The following is a 21,262-nucleotide window of genomic DNA, read 5'->3' on the forward strand; positions in this document are numbered from 1 at the left end:
ATTTGTCCAGATTAAATTCCATATACCATTTCTCCACCCAACTGTCCAGCCTATCTATATCCTCCTGTATCCTCTAGTAATCCTCATTTTCTACATCTCCCTCAATCTTTGTGGTGTCTGAACACTGAGTCATCAAACCAGCTGCCTTCTCCTCCAAATCGTTTGTATCTTTTACAAACAACAGGGGTCCCAGCACTGATTCCTGCAGGACACTACTGTTCACAGATCTCCAGTCAAAAAAAAAATCCTTAAAGACTATTCCCTGGCTTCCATGACCAAGGCAGTTCTGTATCCATCTCACCTCAGATCCAATGTAATTTCACTTTCTGTATCAGCCTGCCACAAGGAACCTTGTTAAAAACATGTAAAGCCAATGTCGACAATCTCCTCCTCACTTCCATCATCAATCTTTGTCATTTGCTCAAAAAACAGAGACAAGACTCCTCCTGCACAAAGCCATGCTGCCTATCCCTAATAAGTGCATATTTTCCCCCAGTGAGAGTAAATCCGTCCCTAAGAGTCTTCTCCAATAATTTCCGAACCACTGACACAAGGTTCACTGGCCTGTAACTTCCTGGATTATCCCTGTTGCCACTCCTAAGCAAAGGAACATCACTGGCTAGGACAGCACTTACACAATTAATGGTAGGGCTCCGGACAGTGTTGTCGAACACAGAAACCTAGGGGTTCATGTAAATAATTCTTTGACATTTGTTTCACAGGTAGGCGGGATGGTTATGAAGGCATTTAATACGCTTGCCTTCATTGCTCACACCTTTGAGGGTAGGAACTGGGATGTCATGTTGAGCTTGTACAGGATGTTAGTGAGGTTACTGTGTGCAGTTCTGGTCACCCTGTTGGAGGAAGGTTATTATTAAGCTGAAGTGGGTTCAGGAAGGTTTTACCAGGATGTTGCCGGGAATGGAGGGTTTGAGATATAAAAATAATCTGGAAAGACTGGGACATTTTTCACTGGAGCAAGGAGATTGAAAGGCACTTTTATTGATGTTTATAAAATCATGAGGGGGCACAGATAAGGTGAATTACAAGGGTCTTTTCCTACAGTAGGGGAGTTCAAAACTAGGGGAGCCTGTTTTCAAGATGAGAGGAGAAAGATTTAAAAAGGACACGAGGGGCAACTTTTTTAAAAACACACAGGGTGGTTCATGTGTGGAATACCGGTAGAGTTACAACATTTAAAAGGCAATTGGATAATTTCATGAATAGGAAAGGTGTGGAAGAACATGTGCCAAGGGCGTGCAGGTGGAACTAATTTAGTTTGGTAACATGGTTGGCGTGAACTTGTTGGACCAAAGGGTCTGTTTCCATACTGTATTAACTATGCCTGTGGCTATTCTCTAGTCCTCTAGGACCTCTATTGTCACAAAAGAGGATATGACGATTTTGCACAAAGCACCAACAATTTCTTCTCTTGCCTCCCTCAGCATTCTGAGATCGATCCCATCAGATCCTGGCAACTTGCCTACGTTAATGCTTTTCAAAGTATACAATACCAAACCCACCTTTTTTTTAAATTGACATGCCTTAGAAATATCCACACGCTCCTCTCCAAACTCACCATCCATGTCCTTCTTGTTTGTGAATACCAATGCAACATATTCACGAAGGACCTCACCACTTCCTCCAGCTTCATGCATAAATTCTCTCCTTTGGCCTTGAGTGGACCTGTCCTTTCCCTAGCTACCCTCTTCTTGCTCCTTATATATGTATAAAATGCCTTGAGAATTTTTCTTAACCATGTTTGCCAAGGACACTTCATGGCCCCTTTTAGCCCTGACTCCTCCTTTTAAGTTAACTCCTGTGCTTTAAATGTTCTTCAAGAGCTATGTCAGTCTTCAGTTTCCTAAGCCATACATACACCTCCTTTTTATTTTTGACCAAGCTGATAATTTCTCTGATCATCGAAGGTTGCCAAATCTTGCCAACTTTATCCTTCATTTTCATGAACATGTTGGTCCTGAACTCGAATCAACTGGCCTTTAAAAGATTCCCAAATGATGTGGATTTCCCTCACACAGCTGTCCCAAACCTTACCAGTTATCCTTACCCCAGTTTAGTACTTTAAGCTCTTATCCTTATCCATGAGTAATTTAAAACTTATGGAATTTTGGTCACGGTTGCTGAAATGTTCCCCAACTGAAACTCTGATCACCTGGCCAAGTTCATTTCCTAATAACAGGTCAAGTAGGCCTCTTTCTTAGTTGGACTATTTATGTCTTGCCTCAAGAAACCCTCCTGGACACATCTGACAAATTCTCTCCAATCCAAGCCCCTGGCACTAAGGGAGTTCCAATCAAATGTAAGAAGTTAAAAATCACCCACAACAACCATACCGTTTTACATTTTCCATAATCTGTCCACATATTTGTTCAAACTGCCATCAGGAAAGCCGTACCACTGACATCATTAAACCTTTTATGGTCAGTGATGAGTGACATTAGTTAACTGCTGATTACCAAATTTGGGCTGGATTATCAAGTTAGGTAGAATTGCACAAATGATGCAGAAATGTGGTTGGTCGGAGAAGAAGACGTTGGTCTGGGATTCCTTTGCCCTTAAAATAAATTTATGTGGCATATTTCCCAACATTGGGGAGGGCGTGGAGTAGTGGCAATGTCACTGGACTAGCAATCTAGAGCCCCAAGTGATTGTTCTGGGAACGTGGATTCAAATTCCACTTTGGTATATAATGAAATTGGAATTTAATAAAAATCTGGATGGAAAGACTAGCCTGGCCTCTTGATTATTATAAAACCCACTGGTAAGCTTAATGTCATTTAGGAAGGAGATCTGCCATCCTTACCTGGTTAGGCTTACACGTACTGTAGATCCACAGCAACACAGTTGACTCTCACCTGTTCTCTAGGCATTTGCTATGGGAAATGTCTGAATCATGAAAAGGAGCCCCAAAGTATTTTGGTGTCAAACTTGTAGACAGGACAATTTTTAAGATATTTTTCTTTTAAAACACTGAAACTGTCATGATGATTGCTTTGTTTGTGGGGGGGGGGGGGGGGGGGGGAGGGTTGGGGGTGGGGGTGGGCAGGTGGGGAAAGAACATACATCAGATGAACTTTGCAACTTCAATATCGATTATCAAGCTTCCAGAAAACTCCAAATTAGGTGATAACCAGAGAGGGTTTCCCCCTTGAACAGATACAGAAACAGCACTCCTTTGTGGAATTTCCTGTCTATTATTGTCAAAGCTTGCACAATCACACATCTATATTTTCATAATTAAACCACACAATTACAGACAGAAAAGAAGGGCTTTCAGTTTACCCCTCCTCCCTTCTTTGTCACAAAGAATTATTTGTGAAGTGCTGCTATTATTGTACTTTATTCTTATTTTCTCACAGCAACCATATCAGAAGGCAGATATGGTCTTAGTTTCTTGTATGAATTTAAAGACGATAGCTGCAAACAGTGTAGCATTCTCTCAGTCCTACATGAGAGGTGTTGACCTGGAGTAAGACTGAACTCCCAATCTTCTGATTCACATGTGAGAGGACAGTGGGGGCTATCCTATTAACAACGCAAATGACAAACTCATGATTCTGATGTAATAATGTGCTGGGCATCCCTTAGTGAAAATAAACCAGTCATTTTTATATTTGATGCTGCATTGATTCCAAAAGTCTCCTGATGCACAACAATCAAAAATTATAAAGCACACTACAAAGTTTATTGAAACAAGGTGTGAATTCTTGTCTTGTCAATGGGAGTACAATGTGCACCAGTTAACTTGCTTATCTTGCTCAGATTACCTGTCAGGCAGTACAGTCTCAGAGCTGTACAGCATGGAAACAGACCGTTCGGTCCAACTCACCCATGCCAACCAGAAATCCCAAATTAATCTATAGCTCTCATGCATCAACAACCACTGCATTCTACTACTTGACAGGGAGCTGGCTCAAGAGCTAATTGAATGATTTATTCCACTTGCCACTGAAGTACTTTTGAAGCGAAGTATCATCACCATCATAAATGTAGAGAATGAAAGGCACTGAAATTGTCACTTTTAATTAAAGTTTCACCATGAGTGAAATACATGTGTGACTACAGCTGAAATATCAAACCTCTTGAAGTTAAAATGGTGAACTTTTCTTTTCAAATGCAAAATTTGATTTTCAAGAGCATTAAGGATGTTACACGTTATCTCTGAATTTAGACTGCCCCTTTCTAAACAAAAAATTGCACGATTGAAGAAAGCAGTCACATTTTTATTTTGATCCCATTACACCATTCATCAGCTTTAGCTGCCACAGTGTGAGCAGCTGTAATGCCATCAGGAAGAGACCGCTCAGGAAGACATTTGGTAGGTGCAGTACCCTGACTTGAATGTCCTTCACTCCCAGTTTAAACCATTCTTCACCTTTCACTCATGGGCAAAGTATCCACATCTTCCCCAGCCCATTCTCAAGCTGTTGAAGGTTGTCACACAAGACTGCACCACTTAGGTCAGTTACTAGGCTGTGTGTCAGTAACGTTAGCAGTGAACCAGGACATAGGCTATTCAGCGTGTTAGTTCAAGGGTTGCAAAATGTGTTCCAGTGCGGACTACAGGATTTCATGTGCGTGTAGATTTTTTTTTGAGGTCATGTGTTAATGTACTTTTTGGTGGTACTGTTTTCCCTGTAGGCAGCAGTACACCAATAAAAAATGCAGATGCACCTCATTGCACAAGGTGCAACTGTTAAGGATTTGGCAGGAAGATGAGTAATATAAAAAGGGTAGAATTTTGTTGCCATTTCAGTGCTTCGTAATTGATTGTAGACACTGTGTGCATGAGTGTTGGGAGCGGAGAAGCAGATAGCCTTCAAGAGTTCACCCTCTGGATAAGGACTGAAATCACTGATAACTTCGGCATTTCCATCTTTAGCTAAATGAGCAGGCTGCGAACCTGCTGTCAGTTTCAGAGTCAAATGCTGCCAGATTGCAATACAAGTGCTAAAAAAATCATGCAACCCCTCCCCTGCTGAATCCTCACCGTTTCACACTATTTTCATATTTACAACAGTTCAAAAATAAAACATTAAAAACACTTTCACTTTTCACTATCATTAAACTACATACCAGTTTTATCTTGGTTAAGTTCCGTGAGACCAGAATGGCAATGATACCAGTTATGATACTCTGAAAAAATAAAAATGTAAAAAAACTTGAATTAGTCACAACCAGAGTTTAAATGGGTTCTGGGTTCCACAAGGTCACTTGGAAGAATTGAAGAGTGCTGCTTGATTAAACAAACAATTCAACTCTGTCTGCACAGCAGTCATGATACTGTTGCCAAGAGACAGTATAGCACAATAAAACAGGGAGAAAATTATGCACTTAGCAGGTACAGATAGTTAAGTATTTTAGGTACAGAATCTTGGGAAGAACACAGTTCTCTATCAGAAACATAAAACACCTTCCCCTTTTACAAATTTTCATGGACACAGTGGGTGTTTCTAGTATCTTATATTTTTATTACCAACATTAGCAATGTGCTCCTCTTCCCAATCTTTGCAATCTTCTTCAGCTCAAAATTCTACAGAGATGTCTGCACTCAACTCTTCTGTTCTGCTGTACATCCCTGATTTTAAGTGCTCCATGACTGATCGCCAGGTCTTCAACCAGCAAGGCTTCACAATAGGATTTCCCACCCTGAACCTCTCCACCTTTCTCTCCTTTAAGACAGTCTCTCAACTTTGCTTCTGAAGATGATGTTGGTCACTTACCTCAAATTTCTCCATAGGATTTGATGCCAACTTTTGCTTTATAAGCCCCCATGAAGCATTTTAGGTTGATTTATTAAGTTAGAAGCACAATACAAATAAAAGCTGTCATTGTAAATGTTTCAAGATAACAAAGTGTGGGGCTGGATGAACACAGCAAGGCAAGCAGCATCTCAGGAGCACAAAAGCTGACGTTTCAGGCCTAGACCCTTCATCAGAGCCATGTGATGAAGGGTCTAGGCCTGAAACATCAGCTTTTGTGCTCCTGAGATGCTGCTTGGCCTGCTGTGTACATCCAGCTTCACACTTTGTTATCTTGGATTCTTCAGCATCTGCAGTTCCCATTATTTCTGATACGATTGTAAATGTTTCACTTTATTTTGGCTGACGAGTGAGAGGACAAGCAAGGCACAGAGTTAATTCTGTCAATCATAAGTGGTTGGGTGGATAGAGATCAGAAACAAAAGTCAGTTCTTGCAGTTTTGTCAGGTGAATGAACGAAATATAAAGATGTCTTGTCTTGAGGGGATAGCAGTGGAAATAGAGGGACTAAGAAAACAGCAAGGAGAGACATGGCATCGAAATGAGATGCAACGTACCTGCCCACCCATCCACCCTGCCCACCCATCCACCACGCCCACCCCCCCAACTATAGATGACTCTACTCCCGTTTAGTCTGGTCACAAGTTATTGATGGTCATAAGACTTGCAGTTACAATCTTATTGCATTTTATGATCTTAGAGAATCCCAAATTGCTTTACTTACTTTTTTATTTGAAGGACTCACTGCTGTAGGGAACATGGCAGCCACATGGCAAGCTCCCATAAACAGCAAAATGATAACGGTCTGACAGTATGTTTTTTTTTAAAAAGAAAGTTGACCCCAGGATAAATATTTATTCCCAGGACGCAGGTAATAATTGCCCACTCTTTTTTTTAAACATAGTGCCATGAAACCATTAATGCCCACTCAAGGGGGCAGACAGGGTTTTGATTTGAAGATGATGCTCAAACCCTGCAGCCATGCCTCAGTACCAGCACCAGGACTGTCATGTTACATTCTGTGTTGAACACCCTACAGTAGCTTTTGTGCCCACAACCTTCTGACTCAGTTGAGACTCTTTCCAACCAAACAGTGGCAAAGACTCAGGGATACAAAAAATTCTCGCTTCAAATTAGAACTGCCCGAATTTAGCATTTGTTCCCCTAGGAGGTTGTTGGTTCAAGTTCTACTCCACAGTTTAAGTGCAAAATCTAGGTTGCCGGTTCCAGTACAGTTCTGAGGGAGTACCACACAGTCCAAGTTTCTATCTTTTGGTCAAGATGGTAACCTGAGGCCTTATTCAGCCATTACAGGTGCACTTCAAATGAAAATACTTTCTTGGCAATCAGCCCTGAGGATTTTCCAATATTTTGAAAGTTAGTATAGAAATGCAAATTTTTCTCTTATTCTCTCATCAAACAACAACAGCCATGAGCACCTATGTCCAACAAATCAATAAATTTGACAGCAACACTCCTGGCAGGATGAATGCAATTCATTCCGAAAAAATAAATGGAATATATGAACTCACCAACAAACCTGAGATGACACAAATAACGTTGGCCACTGAATACTCAGCAGTCACTTTTTCCTTAGGTTTCGAAATGTGCCTCAGGACCGTGCCATGAACAATTGCGCCGACAATGAAGTTGATGTGCCCAACAAAAATCAACGTGATTCCCTTTCTCATTAAATTCCGGGGTCCCTTCACCTTATCTGTCGAAGCAAAGAGCAACCAGTTTGCACGTGCATTGAGGAAGGAAAGAGTCATAAACAAAATAGAGGCAGGGATCTTCCACGTAAACCTTCCAGATCCACCAAAGGAAATTAATTTTTAAAAAAGGCTGGTCCTCATTACCCTTGGCACATTTGGTCAGTTTACCTTTTACTGACAAAGGCCTCAATATGCACTGTATGGATTATGAATCTATGAACTCCTGTGGCAGTGTTCACACTTGGGTCCAAAAGACTCAGGTTGAAGTCCCACCTATTGCTGACATGTGCCATAACACAAAGCAATGAACTGGAGAAGTAAAACAAACAACAACATAGATTTCTGGAGAAATTCACCAAGTCTGCTCTCTCTCGACAGATGCCGGCAGAGTTAATGTTTAGAGCACAGTGACACTTCTTCAGAACAAGGGATTCAAAACCTTAACTCTTTTCTCTCCACAGAATATTACAGGAATACGCCCTCAGGCCCACCACCGTGCTGATCATGATGCTGTTTTAAATTAATGCCATCTGCCTGAACATTGTCCATATCCCTCAATTCTCTGCCTGAACATTGCTATTTTATCTACTTCTACCACGTTCCCTAGCAGCATTCCAGGCACCTATTTTCCCCCTCTCACCTGAAACCTATGCCCCCTCATATTTGACATTTCCCTCCTGGGTAAGGCACTGTGACTATCCACCCTACCCAAGTCCCTCATAAATTTCTATATTTCTGTCAGGTCACCCCTTGCCCTCTGATGATCTAGCAAAAACACTCCAGGATTGTCCAAGATAACAAAGTGTGAAGCTGGATGAGCACAGCAGGCCAAGCAGCATCTCAGGAGCACAGGGCTGTCTAACCTCTCCTTATAGCTAACACACTCTAATCCAGGCAACATCCTGCTAAACCAGAGCTGTGCAGAATACTCTAGACTTGGCCCGAAAAATGTCTTTACACAGATGCAGCGTGACTTGCCAACTTTTACATTCAATGTCCCAACTAATAAATACAAACATGCTGTATGTTTTTTTTAAACCACCTTATCCACACGTTTCCTCTTCCAGGGAGTTATAGATTTGGATGCCAAGTTTTCTCTGAATATCAATGCTCCTAAGGGTCTGGCCATTTACTGTATACTTATGTCTTGCATTTGCCCTCCCAAAATACATCACCTCACACTTGTCCAGGTTAAACTTCATCTGCCATTTCTCTGCAAAACTTTCCAGCTGATCTACATGCTGCTGCATCTTTGATATCTTTCCTAACTTCCCACCACGCTGCCAATTTTCGTGTCATTCTGCTAATTTACTAGTCAAACCATTGACATTTTCATCAAAATATTTTACATAAATCACAAACAACAGAGCTCTCTGCACTGATCCTTGCACAGCCACACTGGTTACAGACCTCCAGCCAGAAAAGCATACCTCCACAACTACTTGGAGATAGCAAGAACTGCTGATACTGGAATCAGAGATAACAAAGCGTGGAGCTGGAGGAACACAACAGGCCAGGCAGCATTAGAGGAGCAGGGAAGTTGAGCCTTCCTGACCTGAAATATCAACTTTCCTGCTCCTCTGTTGCTACCAGGCCTGCTGTGTTCATCCAGCTCTACACCGTGTTATCAGCAACTATCTTTGTCTTTGAAAGCCAATTTTATATTTAACTTGCCATCTCACATGGATTAAACATAATTTGATCTTCTGGACCAGGCTATCATGACACACCTTGCGAAATGCTTTAGAAATGTCCACGTAGACAAGATGCACTGCCTTACCCTCATCAATCATCTTCGTAACTTCCTGAAAACATTCAAGCATGTTTGAGAGACAAGATTTTGCCTGCGTAAAACCATGGTGACTACTGCTAATCGGTCCATTCTTCTCTAAATGTAGACATAAATCCTCAACCTCGATTTTTTCCAGTACTTTTCCTGGCACTGATGTAAGGCTCACCAGCTTATTATTTCCTGGATTGTCTGTGCTGCCTTTCTTGAATGTAGGAACAACCATGGTTCTTCTCCAGCCTTCTGGGATCTCACCTGTGCTAAAGAGGATACAGAGATCTCTATCAAGGCCTCAGCAATCTCCTCTCTTGCCCCTTTCAGTATATAGGGATAGATCACTTCCAAGCCCTGGAGACTTAACTACCTTAACATGTTTCAAGTAACCCAGTGCCTTCTCCTTCTTAATACTGATATGCCTTAGAGTATCAACAAACCTCTCTCTAAACTTAGCATCATTCATCTTTCTCCTTAGTGAATACCCATGTAAAGTACTCATTAAGGGCCTCACCCACTCCCTCTGGCTCTACACACAAATGCCCTCTTTTATCCTCGAGTGGACCTACTTTTTCCCCAAGTTACTTTCTTGTTCCTAATATGTACAAAATGCCTTGGAATTCTTCTTAATCCTACATTCCAAGGATATTTCATGTTGCGATCTAGCTGTCCTAATCTTTTTATTTTAAAAAAGTTTGACTTTCATTAAAATGAAGAGCCTTGTTTAATTTCTGTTTCCTAAACCTAACATACACTTCCTTTTCTTCTGACAATATTCTTGTAATCCCAGGTTCCCAAATCTTATCATCCTTATCTTTCATCCTCACTGAAAGATGCTGGTCCTGAACTCTGGTCGACTTGCTTTTAAAAAGGCTCCTACGTGTCAGATGTTGATTTAGCTACAAGCAGCTGCTCCCAATTTGCTGCTGGACATACCGAGTTTTTCCAGCAATATCTGTTTATGTGTGTGACATAATATGTCTGAACAGAATGATTAATAAGATTAGACTATTTAGCCCTTCAAGCCTGCTCCAGTCAATCCTGGTTATAGAATCAGAGTCATACAGTAATATAGCATGGAAACATGCCCTTCAGCCCAAAATGGTCCACGCTGACCACTCAACTAGTTCGAATTGCCTGCATTTGGTCCATATCCCCCTTAAACCCTTCCTATCCATGTACCTATTTTTAAAAAAATATTATTTTAAATGTTGCTATTGTACCTGCCTCAACCACTTTCTCTGGCAGCCCATTCCATATGTGCACCACTCTCTGCATGAAGAAGTTGCCCCTTAGATCCTTCTTAAATATTTCCCTTCTCACTTTAAACCTATGTTTTCAATTCCCATACCTGGGAAAAAGACCATATGCATCCATCCTATCTCTGCGTCTCATGATTTATACACCTCAATAAGGACACCACTTATTCTCCTACATTCCAAGGAATAAGATCCTATCCTGGCCAACCTGTCCCTATAACTCAGGCCTACTCATCCTGGCAAAAACCTCGTAATTCTTCTTTGCACACTTTCCAGATTAACTATGCCTTTCCTGTAACAGGGTGACCAAAACTGTACACAATACTCCAAATGTGGCCTCACCAACAACTTATACAACTGTAACATAACGTCCCAGCTCCTACAACATTCCTCAAGACCTTACCCTTTACTGTCTAAGTCCTATCTTGGTTTGATTTTCCAAAGTGCAACACCTCACCCACTTACCTGTATTGAATTGCCAATCCTGAGCCCGCTTCCCCATCTGACCAAGATCCCTCTGTAATTTTTGATAACCTTCCTCGCTATCAACGATACCTCCTAATTTTGTATCATTCCGTAAACTTACAAATCATACCTTGTACATTCACATCCAGATCATTTATTTAAATAATAAATAACAAAAGTCCCAGCACCGACCCCTGTGGTACACAAGTAGTCACAGGCCTCGAGTCCCAGAGTTGTGAACTCAGTTGATGCAGAGGCAATATCACTGAAACAGTAATCAAGAGGATAACGTTCTGGGAACATGGATTGAAATCCCACCAAGTCAACTAAAATCCAGTGTTGAGTTGTGAGTCACCAGAGCAATTGAAATTGTCGCCAGATCGTGACTGCACATTGGAGGACTGTTGGCTGAGCTGACCTGCTATGGTGGATCTTTATACAGGCTTCAGCCTAACGTCAATTCAGGGAAAAGCCAACCTAGCTGTAAGTCCTCAGTAAGCCCCAGGCCAGGGAGTCCGGAACACAGTCAGGATGACTGCAAAGAAGGTGGAAGAAGGCACACCCATCAATCGGACATTTTTTATGAAGAGTGCATATTGGACTGCTGTGTACAGGCTTTCCCCAGTGATGAGTATTTCGATGTGACCTTCGGGAGCGTGAAGCAATGTGTGCATCTTCTGAAAATATCTGAGGATAAAGGAGGCAAGGGTCCCCTCTCCATCATGAATGCAATGCCACTGTTTGTGCTACTTGTGCAGAGTTGTCGTATGGTTACTATCCACATGTGTAACCTCCATATACCAGCAGATGCCCTGACCTTCCTGGGAAGGTACAAGCAACTGGAATGTGGCAGCAGTGACTGGATGGACCCCTTTGGGATCAGGACCAAGAAACGACAGGTCAAAGTAACCCTGAGGGCAGATGTTGATGGGAACATCCTCCATCCACTGTCCAGCACTGCGATTGTTGGGAACAGAGGCCATCTGACATATGGGGGACAACCCAGGGTCTGTCAAACCTGTGGGAGGTCAGGGCACACGGCTGTAGAGCACAAGGTGACCCTGAGCAGGAACTGTAAGGAAGAGGGGCATCTGATCAAGGACTGCCAACAGGCAAAGAATGCTAACCTGTGTGGGGAAGTGGGTCACCTTCATTAGGCATGCCCAAGATGGGTGGGGAGGGCACATATGCTGAGATGGCATGCAGTGGCAACATGAGCTGAGCTCCCCTAAAGGGACATACCACCATCCAGCAGGATAAACGAAGTGAGGGCCACATGGATGGTGGTACAGGCCAGAGAGGAGAGGCAGGAAGGCAGCACAGCAGCACAACAGACTCATCCTCTCCTTGAGGGTCCAGAGTCAATGGAGGAGGAGGTGGTAGTAATGAAGGAGTCAGGGCAGTGGAGGGCAGTCAAGAGCAACCAAAAATGAAAGCCTCACCAGGCCCCCACATGCTCACAGCAACAGAATGAGAACAAGCAGCTGTATGATGGCCACAGCAGCAGCTCCTCTGATGAGGACCACCTATGGAAGGAGGGTCACTAACCGGAAAGGAGGATCAAGGTTACCAGGGAGAAGGAGAAGAGTACCCCCTCCCCCCACCCAAAAACAGCGGATGTCGGGAACAGCCTGGCAAACCCAGCCTCCCACTGTCAGGAACCAAGGGGCTCCTCTACACCACGGCTCCAGGCAACCAGAGGCACTGAGTTCTGGAGGAAGGAGCAGGGGATGTCAGGGCCCCCTGTGGGACTCCAAACCGGACTTCCCAGCTCCATCCCCACTCCGATGACACCAGACGAGGGAAGCAGTCCCGGAAGGAACTGGACAGCTAGGTCAGTCCTGCAAGGTTCCAACAGTTTGCCCACACCATGGGCACGCAGGGACTGCCCCAGTTATAAGATCTTAAGTAAATGGACTTTGGGTTTTAAGAACTGTGTACATTTAAAGTGGATTTAAAAACCGTGAGTATTAAAATGCATAGCATTAAAGCTATCACACAATGAGTTTCCATGTTGGTTAACCTAGCCAACATTAAAGCAGGCCTCCCGTTTCTGCAGGAATGTAGGTTCCCTTCACCATCAGGACAGACTGAGATGGTGCTGGGTTGTTGGTTTGGAGGGCTGGGGCATGCACCAAGGCTAGGGAGGAGCATGTCACCAAACTAAGGCAGAAACTAGGACGATGGGAGAGCCTATCCCTCTCCATTATGGGTAAAACAATCTGGACATCAGGTACGAGGTACTCTCAGTGTTGTCATATGTGGCGCAGGTCCGGCCTATTCCCAGATCTTGCACTGAGGCAATCACCCAGGCCAACTTTCACTTCGTTTGGAGGTTGAAGATGGGCCGATACATTTGGCATCAAGAACTGGCTGGGGTTCGGCAGCAGGGGGTGGTGTGTGCCTGAAAACATATCCAGTGCTACCCTCACCCTGATGGACACCTTTTTGTGCTGATGCATCAAGCTGTGCAAAGACCCTTGGTACGCAAACACTAAGTGTCACTATTTCCTGAGGTTCTACCTGTCCCCAGTGTTGCAAAAGATGGGCTTGGCCTTGTTGTTGCAGAACGCTCCAAGTAGTTTGACCGTCCCACACCACCTGTCCTTTGTGGAGAAATGTGTGAAGGAAAACTCTTTTGACCACAAGCCCATCAGGCAGTGGTCAGCACGTAGTGTCCTCAAGACCCTTTGGGAAAAGGAGAGGGTCGATCCCATAGTATGGTTCCCTGAGCAGACTGTCAAAGTCATTTGGCAGAATGCCTCATCACCAGAGCTTACCAGCAAGCACCAGGACATTGCTTGGCTTTTGGTGAGAAGGACTCAGCACCACTGCACGCTGCCCTCGAAGCAGCTACAGTGGGGACAAGAGTGTTTGGGATATGCCTTTGCCAAGGAAGTCTGGAGAGAAATGCAGTGGGTTTTTAAATCGACCTTTGTCCTGAGCAGTTCCATTATGTGCTCCACAGTCTGTTCCCCAGACGCACACCAAGACAAACACGAGCTGTGCCTGGAAGGACCATCAACAAGGTGAAAAATGTTCTTCAGTCCGCCTAAAACTCACTGGTCTTCTGGTTTGAAGAGTGGACCCCGAGTCGAGTGTTGCAGACTGGCACATTCAAAGGTGCAGGACCGCGTACTGAGGGACACACTAAAGCTTGGGGCAGCTGCCACCAAGGCACAGTGGGGAAAGACAGCACAGAGGAAAATCACCTATACAGTGTATTCATAAAGAATGGGTACCCTATGAACACAGTCCGCCGATTCCTCAGCAAGAAACCCAAACAAACAGACAAAACGGGCTCAGAAACCATAACCACGCTCCCCTACATCAAAGACATTTCCGAAATGACTGCCAGACTACTCGGACCTCTTGGTATCAGGGTAGCCCACAAACCCACCAAAACACTAAAACAGCAGCTAATGAACTTAAAAGACCCTAAAGAGACAACAAATAAAACGAACATCATCTGCAAAATACCTTGCAAGAACTGTGACAAACACTACATTGGACAAACTGGCAGGAAGCTAGCCACCAGGATACATGAACATCAACTAGCCACAAAACGACATGACCCACTTTCACTAGTATCCTTACATACAGATAAGGAAGGACACCAAGATAATAAAATGTGAGGCTGGATGAACACAGCAGGCCAAGCAGCATCTCACGAGCACAAAAGCTGACGTTTCGGGCCTAGACCCTTCATCAGAGAGGGGGATGGGGAGAGGGAACTGGAATAAATAGGGAGAGAGGGGGAGGCGGACCGAAGATGGAGAGTAAAGAAGATCGGTGGAGAGAGTGTAGGTGGGGAGGTAGGGAGGGGATAGGTCAGTCCAGGGAAGACGGACAGGTCAAGGAGGTGGGATGAGGTTAGTAGGTAGATGGGGGTGCGGCTTGGGGTGGGAGGAAGGGATGGGTGAGAGGAAGAACCGGTTAGGGAGGCAGTGGGTCGGGGGGGGGGAAGAGCTGGGCTGGTTGTGTGGTGCAGTGGGGGGAGGGGACGAACTGGGTTGGTTTAGGGATGCAGTAGGGGAAGGGGAGATTTTGAAACTGGTGAAGTCCACATTGATACCATTAGGCTGCAGGGTTCCCAGGCGGAATATGAGTTGCTGTTCCTGCAACCTTCGGGTGGCATCATTGTGGCAGTGCAGGAGGCCCATTTTGGACATGTCATCTAGAGAATGGGAGGGGGAGTGGAAATGGTTTGCGGCTGGGAGGTGCAGTTGTTTGTTGCGAACTGAGCGGAGGTGTTCTGCAAAGCGGTCTCCAAGTCTCCAAGGAAGGACACCAGTTTGATTGGGACAACACATCCATCCTAGGACAAGCCAAACGGAGACACGCACGAGAATTCCTAGAAGCATGGCATTCCAACCGGAATTCCATCAACAAACACATTGACTTGGAGCCAATCTACCATCCCCTGAGAAAAAGAACAGGAAATGACATCACCAACCCAAGGAAACCTAACCAGATAAATAGAAAGCAGAACATAACACCAGCGCTTCACCGGAGGCTCACTGATGGTGTTACCTAGAATGGTGACGAAACGTCTGAAAACGAACCTTCCAGCTCAGCGAGCAAACTCATCCAAAGACCACCGTGTAAGGCCCTTCTGCCAAAACATAACAGGGGTCCATTCAGTAACTGGCTCCTGCTGATGCCTCAGCTAAAAGCCAAGAGGTTGATTGTAAACATAGAGGAAGGCAAATGTCACTGTTTGTTTTATTCTCTGTAAATAAAAGAGAGTATAGATCTGAGATAGTGATAATGGGAACTGCAGATGCTGGAGAATCCAAGATAACAAAGTGTGGAGCTGGATGAACACAGCAGGCCAAGCAACATCTCAGGAGCACAAAAGCTGACGTTTTGGGCCTAGACCCTTCATCAGAGAGGATAGTACAGATCTGAACTTCTTTGTTAACTGTATGTACATGAAGATTTCCTTCTTGGAATCAAGTATATTTTTGCAATAAAAAATTTGGAATTAAATGTGGAGGTGACCTTACCACCTATCATTGATTGTTGTAAAAACCCACTCCTCTTCCGGACATGAACTCTGTCATTCTCACCTGGTCTGGCCTACACATGTCTCGAGACCCACAGTAACATGACTGACTCTTAACTGCCCTCTGAAATGGCTGAGCAAGCTATTCATTGCAATGACCATTTCAGGATAGACAACAAATGTTGGCCCCGCCAACAACACCCACATTGAAGAGGTAGGTTTAATGGATGTTTTAAAAAGCTGGCAACATACAGCTTCACAATTTGACAATGCTAATTATTCCCAGTCAGTGATGAAGGAGGACAAATAGTGCTGTTAAATTTGATGCAGCTTGTGCAGCATTAAAGCACTTTTTTAAAAAAGTATTGGGTGATAAGTTGAGTTGCTATTTGAGCCAAAACCACAAATATTTGTACAGTGTTTTTTTATTTGCACTTTGCATGACCCACCCTCAGCAGAACCAGTTTATCAAATATCATTTATCAGAAATGTATGCATGCAAGAGTCAAGATTTCAAGATTATCTTGAGTGGGGGCGGGAGGAATTCTCTCACGTTCTACAACAAGCCAGCCTGATCCAGTTAAAACCTTCTGACTGGAAATGTTGCTCAGATTACTTTGGGAATAGTGGCAATTCCAGAGCTATCAAAGTATCTTCTCCTGCATCCTCCCCTAACATTACGTCACCTCCTGACTACTTCATTTCTCCAAACCCTTTGACCTTGTCTTTGCTTACTCATTCTCATCAACAATACCCAGAGATAAGAGTAAGCATTCAATTGCATGCTGATGATACCCAGCTTTAACATATCTGTGGCTACCTTTGATTTCATGATCACCAACGGCTCAAAGTGGAAACAAGCAACAAATTTCTGCAAAAGCAGGACATTTGAGAGCCCTTCACCAAACCTCAATATTGGCTGAATAATTCTAAAGGAGGATCACTGGATCCAAAATTTTTAACTCTGTTTTTTCTCACAGATGCTGCAAGGTCTGTCAAGCTTCTCCAACAATGTCTTGTTTTTGGTCATCTGAATATTCTCACCCTACCTTCAGCTTGCTCAAGCTAAACCAGCATGAAAGACTGTGCCATAATGAAACCACGGCTGAGGGCGGCACGGTGGCTCAGTGATTAGCACTGCAGCCTCACAGCGCCAGGGACCTGGGTTCAATTGCAGCCTCAGATGACTGTCTGTGTGGTTTGCACATTCTCCCCGCGTCTGCATGGGTTTCCTCCCACAGTCCAAAGATGTGCAGGCTAGGTGGATTGGCCATACTAAATTGCCTGTAGTATTCAGGGGTGTGTGTGTTATAGGGGGATGGTTCTGGGTGGGATGCTTCACGGGGCAGTTTGGACTTGTTGGGCTGAAGGGCCTGTTTCCACACTGTAGGGAATCTAACCATATCACCTCCAATATCAAGACAATCTATTTTGATCTGCACAACATCACTTGCTTCCACCTTTAGCACAAAGATTGCAGAGTGCCTATTTAAGTCCAAGAAGTGGCTTTAAGATTTCAAAGGCACCTCACAAAACAAGTAATTGCAACTAATTACTGTGATCTAACTAAATGAGCGGAGGATTTAAAAGTGCAATTATTCACTCAACATCAGTGAATGCAACAAGTGTGGATAGATCTACCTGGTTATTTTCTATTCAACTGAATGAGTAGCAGATAACTGAGTGTTGATGTTGTCAAGAGTTGAATTATCTGAATAATTTAAAATCAATTAAATTTGCATAAATATGTCAGCATTCAAGACTGAATGGTTTCAACCACTAATCCTCGTATGTTTGCTGTTTCAATCCTAAAATCACACTTGAAATTGAATGTTACAACTGCTTTCAAGGCAATGACTCAAGCAACAAGTTGCATTTAAACAACACTCTTGATGGAACAATATATCCTCAAAGGTCCTTAACAGGAGCATTCCCAATAAAATTTAACACTTAGCCACGCAGGGAGATATTAGACATGTAACCTTGAGATTTGTTCAAAGAGGTAGGTTTCAAAGGAGCATCTTAAAAGTAGTGGGGAAAGAGAGAAGCGGAAAGTTAGGGGTGTTTAGGAAAAGATTTCAGAATGGAGGGCCGAGGCAACAGAAGGCATGGTAAGTCATTGCAAAGCAGTTAAAAAGACACATGGCTCAGGGAACTTAAGGACCTTGTCCAGCTCCTATTTCTGACACAAAAGACCATAAAGGGAGAAGTAAAGAGACAAAAGGAGTGATGGAGTACAATGAATTCAAGACCACAATTTCGACAGTCTCATTGTTCTAACATTAACCCTACAACTGCACACACAGTTTGTTAGAATCGTTTAATGCACATGTGACCAACATGTTGGGGAAACCAAGCGGAGGCTTGGGGACCGCTTTGCAGAACACCTCCGCTCAGTTCGCAAAAAACAACTGCACCTCCCAGTCGCAAACCATTTCCACTCCCCCTCCCATTCTCTTGATGACATGTCCATCATGGGCCTCCTGCACTGCCACAATGATGCCACCCGAAGGTTGCAGGAACAGCAACTCATATTCCGCCTGGGAACCCTGCAGCCATATGGTATCAATGTGGACTTCACCAGTTTCAAAATCTCCCCTTCCCCTACTGCATCCCTCAACCAGCCCAGTTCGTCCCCTCCCCCCACTGCACCACACAACCAGCCCAGCTCTTCCCCCCCACCCACTGCATCCCAAAACCAGTCCAACCTGTCTCTGCCTCCCTAACCGGTTCTTCCTCTCACCCATCCCTTCCTCCCACCCCAAGCCGCACCCCCCGCTATCTACTAACCTCATCCCACCTCCTTGACCTGTCCGTCTTCCCTGGACTGACCTATTCCCTCCCTACCTCCCCACCTACACTCTCTCCACCTATCTTCTTTACTCTCCATCTTCGGTCCGCCTCCCCCTCTCTCCCTATTTATTCCAGTTCCCTCCCCCCATCCCCCTCTCTGATGAAGGGTCTAGGCCCGAAACGTCAGCTTTTGTGCTCGTGAGATGCTGCTTGGCCTGCTGTGTTCGTCCAGCCTCACATTTTATTATCTTGGAATCTCCAGCATCTGCAGTTCCCATTATCTCTGACCAACATGTTCAGTGGTTTTATCCCACCTCTTCTTGCCCTGTTTCTTTCATTTTATGCTCCTTCCAAAATTCTTCCTCTCAAAGACTGCAGTGTGAGATCTAACTCTGTACTCTAGTTGTCAAGATACAGTTCCCACTTTTTGACTTAGTTTGGGGCGGTCCATGACATTGTAACGATCTGCATACATGGACTCCCAAGTCTCTGTAGGCTTGCCTTGTATTGGCCTTTTGCCATTTAGAAAGTGTTCTGATCAATTGTTTTGGATCCAAACTACACAGAAATCTATCACAGTTTTGTCCAATCACCTAATCCACCCAGACCTTTTCATTTTTATACTTCAGTCTATACAATGCCACTTATCCTTGTGCCATACAGCAGCTTCGATATGACACTCTTTCTAGTCACTAATCAGTACAACAAATACAGAGGTCCTAACATAGATGCCTACAGAATGCCATAAAACAATCTATGCAAATGAAGTGTTCGTGTGCATTATAGTGACTTTTCTCCTGTTACTGCACGTCTTAACTAGGTCAATAACTTGCCCTTAACTCCGTGAACTCCAACATTAGTTTCTTATGAGATACTTTATCTTTTGAAAATCCATTTTATTCATTGATGTTCCCCTGTTCACTGCTGAAGTCTCCCCTACAAAAGGTTCTGGCAGGATTGTCAGGTTTTATCAATTCGTTACAAATCATCCTGTCCATTATTCTCTTGTCTTCCTCTCTCAGCTCACTTAAGTAGAGTGGAAAATAGTTGGCTGGCCATGAGAACACTGGAATAACCAAATTCATGAGGAACAAAAGGGCAGCACGCTGGCTCAGTGGTTAGCACTGCTGCCTCACAGCACTGGAGACGGGTTCGATTCTAGCCGTGGGTGACTGTCTGTGTGGAGGTTGCACATTCTCCCCCTGTCTGCATGGGTTTCCTCGCACAGTCCAAAAATGTGGCTTGGCCATGCTAAATTACCCATAGTGTTCAGGGTCGTGTAGATTAGGGAGATGGGCAGGATGCTCCAAGGGTCAGTGTGGACTTGTTGGGCCAAAGGGCCTGTTTCCACACTGTAGGGAATCTGTGAACTTCTGTAAAAGGCCTAGGTGAAGGTTTCAGTTGCATATGAACTGTAGCAGGACTGTGATTTGTGGTCAGAAGAAGCTAAGGCCAGGTGGTAACGGTAATAGAGAGAACGTGATCTTGGTTCAGCATCAGGAAATCGACCAAATAACGTTATAAAACGCGTCAATATTGTCCCGTATTTGTTCAACTAATGTGTCTATTGATAAAAGATCAGCACAGCTCATAGAAAACAGAAGTAGCTACTCATTTGTTCTCCCCACAGAATCTTGCAGTACGAGGCCTTTTACTCCAATGCCTGGAAATACTGTTCAGTCACTCTCACCTAGTCTTTCAGCATAGCCTTGCAAAGTTTTCCACGTCAAACTCTTGCAAGGGTCATTGGTGAATCTACATCTAGTCCTTCATTCTCGATCAACAACATTTCAGATTTACGGTAATATTTCAGAACAGGAATTCCTTTGTTTTAAAATCTATTAGGTTTAATCATTAAAAGCAAAAAGCGTTCAAGTATTGGAAGTGTGTCATTATATTTGAGGGTGGATTTGTTTCACATATAAATCTCGGCGTTAAGAGTTGACAGCATTTGAGGGGAGGAGAAAGCCGTACGTGGAATTAGATCTGCTGCCGGTTGCAACAACGCGTTTCAGGGTCCTTTGCTGGCTACTGTCTCGAACACACCTCATCCCTCCGGACCGCCCGAGAACACACTGCTACTTACCAAAGCCGCACATGTTGCCGAGAGCTCGGGCTCGCAGCTCCTGGTCACCGCCCGCAGCCGCTCCTGACCTGGTGAGGGTAACCGCTTTGGCGTTACCTTACACCTCGGCCCGGAAGCGACACCTGGGCAGGAAGAGCGAACCTGAAGCCACTTCCGTACTGTGGGCATCCTGGCAAACTGAACCATCCTGGCATTGAGCGGGTCGGATGAAACGCTCCCTCCCTTTTGTGCATTCACCTCTTTCCATGACATACGGAGTAATAACAAGTGTACGTGCTAAAGGCAAACACTAACAAAAAACAAACAGAGCGCTGGGAATACTTTGAAAGTGTGGCAGCACTCTGGGTTCGATAATTCCGTTTTTATTTCA

The 21,262-nt window shown here is 44.1% G+C and overlaps 1 protein-coding gene across 1 annotated transcript in view; it reads right to left on the reverse strand.

Annotated features, from left to right (window-relative positions):
• LOC125455168 (keratinocyte-associated protein 3) overlaps nucleotides 1-21,027 on the reverse strand; it is a 34,067-nt gene extending 13,040 nt beyond the window's left edge. The window contains exons 1-3 of the mRNA XM_048536867.2: nucleotides 20,893-21,027; nucleotides 7,316-7,500; nucleotides 5,098-5,157 (exon numbers count right to left, since the gene is read on the reverse strand). Coding sequence (XP_048392824.1) covers nucleotides 5,098-5,157; nucleotides 7,316-7,500; nucleotides 20,893-20,905 — 258 coding nt within the window. The 5' untranslated portion in view covers nucleotides 20,906-21,027. The remainder of the gene's footprint in view (nucleotides 1-5,097; nucleotides 5,158-7,315; nucleotides 7,501-20,892) is intronic.
• Between the last annotated feature and the right edge of the window lie 235 nt (nucleotides 21,028-21,262).

This window comes from Stegostoma tigrinum, chromosome 9, assembly GCF_030684315.1.
Source record: "Stegostoma tigrinum isolate sSteTig4 chromosome 9, sSteTig4.hap1, whole genome shotgun sequence".
In the NCBI taxonomy this organism is placed as follows: domain Eukaryota; kingdom Metazoa; phylum Chordata; class Chondrichthyes; order Orectolobiformes; family Stegostomatidae; genus Stegostoma; species Stegostoma tigrinum.